Source organism: Musca autumnalis, unplaced genomic scaffold (genome assembly GCF_047663935.1).
Source record: "Musca autumnalis isolate F117 unplaced genomic scaffold, ASM4766393v1 scaffold_1, whole genome shotgun sequence".
In the NCBI taxonomy this organism is placed as follows: Eukaryota; Metazoa; Arthropoda; class Insecta; order Diptera; family Muscidae; genus Musca; species Musca autumnalis.
Genome location: NW_027411644.1, coordinates 200,367,019 through 200,374,480, shown reverse-complemented (window position 1 = coordinate 200,374,480; position 7,462 = coordinate 200,367,019). Strand labels below are relative to the sequence as shown.

At 36.5% G+C, this 7,462-nt stretch overlaps 1 protein-coding gene across 1 annotated transcript; it reads right to left on the bottom strand.

The window, feature by feature from the left end:
• Positions 1–287: 287 nt before the first annotated feature.
• On the bottom strand, positions 288–2,375 carry Ama (Amalgam). Its single transcript, XM_073963962.1, has one exon. It carries the CDS (start codon positions 1,611–1,613, stop codon positions 609–611), a length of 1,005 nt encoding a protein of 334 aa, XP_073820063.1. The 5' UTR covers positions 1,614–2,375; the 3' UTR covers positions 288–608.
• Positions 2,376–7,462: the final 5,087 nt, after the last annotated feature.

The window sequence follows — 7,462 nt, the reverse complement described above, 5'->3', positions numbered from 1 at the left end:
TCGATTGTGATCACTTGTAATACAAATATTGCATTTATGAAGTCAGTCTATATTATTGAAATATCCATTTTTCAATTAATATTTATTTTTCTTTTTTACATTTCCACCCTAATATACGTACTTACATATTGCACAATTCATTTTCGGATATATTCACACACTCTGAGGGTCAAACAGAGATTAATAAATAACAGTTGTGATGATTATTTCTTTTGATATGCACAAAGGCATAGGCAATATTAGGGTGGTACACATGTGAAAATAACAACAACAACAAATCCATAAAATTTATTTTTTCTTCTTTGTAAAAAAAATCGCTTAAAATTTTATTCAAATTATTAAATATTGTATTTTTGTTACATCTAATCCCATTATAAAAAAGTTTATTCTTGAATTTGTTTGTTAGGCACTTTTATCTTTTTATTTTACATTTTACAATGACCCACCCTTATGTATAAAAAATCATTAAAAAAACTTATTATTATGGCGTCATTTTAAGAAGGCTCTTGCTTTGTCATCCTCGACGACCTGAATGACCGCAAATAAAAGATTTCGGCTTTACTTAATTCTGTCAGACTTTTGTTCAATTCAATTTCAATTGCAGACTACTACATTGAAGGTACCGGTATAACAGGCTGGAAAAGATGCAATCGTGCATCGGCATGTCCCAATTTATTTGTGGCGTTGCAGTAGTAATCGCCAAAGTCCAATTCATTGATGCTATTAATGCGTAAAATGGAGGTGGTGGATTCATGTGAGGAGGCGGTGTTTGAAATTTTATAATTCGAGCCGGACTGAAGTTTGCTGCCATTGCGATACCAAAATACTGCAGGAGCTGGGTAAGCTTGTACGGTACATTCCAATTCAGCGGCGTGACTTAACATTTGGGCAATTTTGGGGCGTTGTACTGATATTTGGGGGCGGAATTCTACCTCAATGCGGATGAGACGACGATCTGGTTGGCCCACACCATTCGAGGCTATGCAATAATAACCACCACGATCTAGACGATGGGCTTCTTTGATGCGCAGCGTTTGACCATCATAGCTATTGCCTCCAGCAGGCATAATGGCGCGATTTTCACGTTCCCATGAAATTGTGGGTTGAGGGAAACCATCAGCATGACAACTAATTTCGAGATTTTGCCCCTCTGTAACCAGCATAGATTTGGGTGTATTCTCCTCGGTTATTATGGCGGGATGTTTAATGGCCAAATTAAGTTTCTTGGTAATTTTATCGGTGGCCGTTAAAATGACTTGACATTCATAGATACCCATGTCGGTGGCTTCAATTTTGGTTATTTTAAAGGTATACGTTGCCTTATTGGCCTTGTCATCATTTGTCTCAACGATTGTATAGCGCGGATCACTTAAACTGAGAATATTTCTCATGGACAATACCACCGAACCAATTTCACTGGTACGCTTAGCCCAACTGACGGACATGCGACCAACATTTTCCACGGTGCAATTAAATTCGATGTCATCTCCAACGCTGGCCACCAAATCGGAAGTAATATCACTGATTACAGGTGCTGCAGCTGCTGCCGCTTGGACACTACTCCGCACCAGTAGCCCACAACCGATCACCACCAATATTTGGAAAAAATGCATTTTCGTTTTTGGCGATCGAAAGAAAGCGCGTAAAATATCTGTGTCCCAACTCGTACAAACCTTGACTGGTGGCTGGTTGATCAGATCACAGCTCACCAAAGTCAAGCCGGAATGTTGTTTATCTTTTTGTGTTTTCTTCTTCTTCTGAGAATTCAAATAATCGGCTGTTGGCGAATTTTTTCTTCTCTCCTACACTCAGCACTCTCTTTCTGATTTGATTTCAAATATCTGCTGCTCGGGAGATATTTATTTTTGCTGCTCTTTCCTTTTGTTTGAGAAAGGAAGGAGGGCATTCGCAGTTATCAAGAAACTCACTTTCGCTTTTCTTTTTCTTTAGAATTAGTGGTTATTTTTGTTGTTGTTTTGATGCATTTGTTTATCGTATTTTCAAATGCGGGTTATATGGTCCATGGTCCACTCTCCTTCTCGGCGTCGGTCAAGTTGATGCTGCGGCGGCAAAAGAATTTCAATTTGTTTTGATAGACAGTATCCCACCGACATCAACAATTGACGCTGTTATCTTCTTCTTCTTCTTATGCTTGGTTTTAAGTTTTTAAATTGATTTGTTGTTGTTTTTATCAATTTAAATTTCTTTTGTTGTTGAGGCGACATTAATGCCCTTCTTCCGCCATCAAGAATTTTTTTTGTGTTTGAATAAAAAAATAACGATTTTTATTCCCGGGGTTCAACAACTTTTATGTATTTTATCACAGTTTAACGTTTCTTCGGCAAGTGTTACACGTTTGTGGTTTTTTCGAGCAATGAAATAAACATCACAACATTCGTTAGATTTTATAGGAAAGCCGTTTCGGAACTCTTTCACAAAACGTCGCACTCACTACCTTTACCTTCTCGCCGCCCGGCGTAATTGTAAATTAATGACCTTTAAATCTCTTAACTCTATGAGCATGCACGTTTCCCGTTTGACCTTAACATCAAAAACAACAACTGTCGGAATCACCACACCATAGCTAGACATTCAGGCCACTTCGTTAGAGAAATGAAAACCCATTTAAACATTTTCTTAGAATTTTTAGGTAATGTCAGTCACAGCGAGAGAGAGTGTAATTGTTTGCTGCTCCATAGCCAGTCAAATTGCTTTTGATTTATGACCCTTTTTGTCTGTCTGCCTATATGTCTGACGTTGTGTGTCTTTAGGTAGACGTTACAATTACTAATACAATAAACCAAGCATTGTTGTCTAGCCAGAATTTTAACAGGGAAATATCCATCAGGGTCATTCTAAAATGGTCATATGGTTGTTCTTTTTTGTGCATGACATGAAGTTGACCATGGTGGTACCGTTATATGGGGGCTATACCAAAACATGATAATTGTTGATAATTTTTTGTGGAGTAGTTTTGTGATCGCTGATAACCTCAAATGCCAAATTACAGCTAGTTTGAACAAAGGATACAGCTAAAACCCTTAAAAACCTAAAATCCGTAGTATCGTTTATTATAGTGGACACTACGGCGATTACAACAGACGAACATGGCAATAATGACACAGAATATTACCCTAATGAAGAATATATGGGGATTTCTGAGTGAAATCGGACACTTTGGAAAAAAGTAGTTTTTGATTTCCTTAATTATACCCTACACCACCTTGTGGTAAGGGGTATTTTGTCTTTGTGCATTAGTTTGTAACATGCAAAAGGAAACGAGATATGCTATATATGTCCGATTTCAATGAAATTTGGAATGTGCGACGGAATTAAGCCTAGAAATAAGTGTGCCAATTTATTTATTCAATTTGGAATGTGTGCCGGAATTCGGTCTAGAAATCGGTTCAGATTTGGATATAGCTCCCATATATATATTAGGCAGATTTGAGGTATTTGATGCACGAAACACGCTATATTTGTATTTGGATTTTCTTTATTTTTTGAACCTGGAGATGTCCACAGCCAACGAAACTGAGTGGAACCCTCGATTTCCAAGCATTTTCCTCAGACAAAATATCAATCATTGAATTGGAAAGGCAGAAATTTGATTTATCTTTACCATATTTCTTCTGTTTCGGGCTTGTAACGCTATCAAGTGTGACTTTATTGTACTTTTATTGTAGTCTTGAAAATATTGAACCCAATTCAGTACACTATTTTGACTTTGTAAATTGTTTCCCTCGATTTCTTAGTAAGAATATTTTTTTGGAGCTCTAAGCATCGATTTTAATCATATACCAAGGCTCTAATACAATTTTTACCCAATATTTGTTGGCAATGGATACTCACGGCCTTGATTTTTAATTACAAGTAGTTTTTTGAAGATGTTTTCCACTTCTGGGAAAGGATTTGTGCAAATTCTTATGGTGGTTCTATCCTGGTGAACCATTAAAACATGTCAATATTTTGACATTTTTCATAAAGCGAGTAAAAAGTACTGTTATAACGCATATGTGAAACATGTTAGGTATTGAAAATATCGGCTACTATATACTCTACATGTCCACAAAAATATAATTTTCAATTCTTCTCCTATCGTTAGATATAATGGTATTTGTAGGCAAAATTAGTTCTATTCAGATGAACCGGAGTGTATGTCCAATTTTGATGAAATTTGGACTATGTAACGGAACTTGCTCTACAAACAAATGTGAAAAATTATATCGAATTCTGTTCTGATTTGGATTTAGCTCCCATATATATTTTACATATTCCCAGTGGTGTAGGGTAGTATATAGTCGGCCCCGCCCGACTTTGATCCTTTCCTTACTGGTTTTTGCTGTGTTTATGTTACTCCCTGCAATACATTTCAGTACATTTTCAGATTTTTTGGCTAACAGTTGCGGATATATCGCACTTTGAAAAATTCCAATTCTACATATAAAAACTATATGCAAAGAAATTATTACTTCTTTAATATTGGTCCAAAGAGAAAAAAAATATTTTTTCGTGTTTTTTGTTTTTTTTTTTAACAGCTATCTATAAATTGCACAGTGAGCTAGGATGCAATTTTCGAGATTTATTTTAAATAAATTTTTATCAATGATTGTACTCTTCGATTTTCTTGGCTTTTTACACCCTCCACCATAAGATGGGGGTTATATTAAGTTTGTCATTCCGTTTGTAACTACTCGAAATAATCATTGTAGACCCCACAAACTATATATATATTTTTTTGATCAAAGGGCAATTCTACATCGATATAGCCATATCCGTCCGTCTGTGGAAATCACTCTAGCGTCCGAACGGATTGAAGTAGGTTGATGAAATTTTGGTCAAATCTATTGTATGTACGTAGGACTTTTAGTATTCAAAACAAGTAAGAAAGTATCAGTTAGCTGTGCTGGCGGAGATATACCCTCAGCTACTGACCAAACAAAACACAATAATTATGCCGTATATAAAATGTATTGATTTTGTATCACGAATTTGAAATATATTGACATATACCAAACATTTTTAGTAACCAAACTTCTTCATAAAGGCCTCGAAATATTAAATTATGTTAAACTAAGTTTGAAAGAAAATTTTGAAAAAGTTTTAGAGTTATCTTGCTCAATAGCCATTTTGGTATGTGCTGGGAGGGTCTTGGAGCTTGGACCATTATCTCAAGAAGTATTGACTTACTCCGGAAAAAGATTGTACCGTTGTAAACGAGGCCGCTAGAACAACCTACTGAAAAAAATCAAAACGATGCACAGTGGATCCACCCATTGGCCAAAAATAAAAAAATAAATGTCAAAATTTTGGTACAACATCTGGCACATATGACATGGACATGGACCTTTTTAAAAATATATTATTTTTTGTTTCATTCGAACGCGATCTTCTTAAGAATAGCTTCAAAAGTCGGAACATTTGAATGATATTTTTTGTTGTAAGTACAACCTATATTTTAAGTGCAAGTAAATATATTCAAAATATCTCGAAACTAATACGTATGGCAAAATATTATAGTGGATTTTGAAGGAGAAGGTAATAGCTTAATTTTCATTAAAAAATAGTGTTTTAGCGTGTTGTGGAATTCTAGTTAGATACATATTTTCATAGTGTATTTTGTAATGCCAATTCGATCATATACTTAAATTTGACCTAAGGTTTTAGTCATGATGCCCACCAGTGCCCACCTCGGGAATAATTTTCCAAAGTAATTCATGGGTTTAAGATTATTCAATATTAAAATCAGCTGCCATCTAGTGCCAGACTATAAATGGTGGGCCGCTGACTAAAGCCGCCCTAGAATAGGGTTTCTATGGATATATTAGCGCATAACTCTGTTATCTGACCACGTACATTAACATAATTGGTATCAGTGGCAAGATGAAGAAACTTCTTCCAAAGTTGTCTTACGTTGGCGGTACGTGCCTTCCAGGAAGAACGCTATAAGATCTATATTAAAAATATTACCAATTTTGAGACAAAAATGTTGATTTGTTTTAATCCGCTAAATTGGTTGGATTTTATGTTGTTTTGGAGATTGTTTTGTTTACCCAAGCCTATTTTTGTATCATAAGATAATCGGGACCTTTGTTCATGTCATTTTGTATTAACAGCATACAACAATTTTTACCATATACCCCCTCCAGAGGGGAAAGGGGGGAGAATGTTACGCTCGTGGTTTCTTAAAACACTCTTCGCAGCACCACAAAGCTGTAACCGGCGCATTGGCTTGATTTTTACACTCTAAATATTTTTGGCCACTTTCTCCATACAAGTGGATCCACTGTGCGATGCGAGAGGAGCTCTTAAACTTCACTTTTTTCGAATTTTGTGTGGGAGTTACCCGAAGAAGTGGGCCGAGATAGCCCATATTCCATATTCATACATAACTGGATGAAATAATATGAAGTGCAAAGTCTGCACCAATCAGAAACTCCCTGCGATAATTATCTTGCGGATTTGTCATTTTGGTTGGTGCCGTCAGGGTTTCTTGGAACATTTAGGCCAATGTCTTAGGAAGTATGGAAGGGAGCCGCAAGGACAGCCTGCTGAAAAAAATCAAGACGATCTGAGAGGAGCTCTTAAAGTTCACTTTATCCAAATTTTGTGTGGGACGTACCGGAAGGAGTGGACCGATATATTCGATATTCCAACCTGTTACACTACTGAATGCAATAATATGAGATGCACCAATCAGAAAATCCCTGCGAGAATTATCTTGCGGATTTGCCATTTTGGTTGGTGGCGTCAGGGATTCTTGGAACTTTTAGGCCAATATCTCAGGAAGTATGGACTTGCGGAAAAAAGAAAATAATTGTAAAGGGAGCCGCAAGGACAACTTACTGAAACAAATTTCAAAACGATCAGAGAGGAGCTTTTAAACTTCACTTTTTCCGAATTTTGTGTGGAAGGTACCTGAAGGAGTGGACCAATATAGTCCATATTCGAAACCGATCTATATCTGGAAGGAATAATACGATGTGCAAAGTTTGGACCAAATCGATTGCTCCCTTCGAGAGTTATCGTTCACACCATTTTACAGACAAATTTTGAACTTTTGCAGAGGAGGCACACGAAGGAGTGAACCGATCTGGCTCATCTTCGAACTTAAACTAAGTTTGGACAAAATATGACGATACCCAAAATTTGGTTCGAATCGGTTGATCCGTTCGAGAATTATCGTGCACGCCAGCCAGCCAGACAGACGGACATGGCTAAATCGACTTCAAATTGTCTGAAACAAACATACTTGAGGTCTAAAACCGTTATTTCGATGAGGAACATTTTTGGTCGTATCAAAGTGTATATGAGGAAAAGATAAAATTTTTTAGTTTTCCATCGAAAAAAAATTGTAATCATCACCAATAAGAATAGGGATCTATTCTGATCTGAACCCGACCTCCATACAAAATTTCGTGACGATCGGTCCATAATTGCGGTCTGGAGCGTGTTTACAATT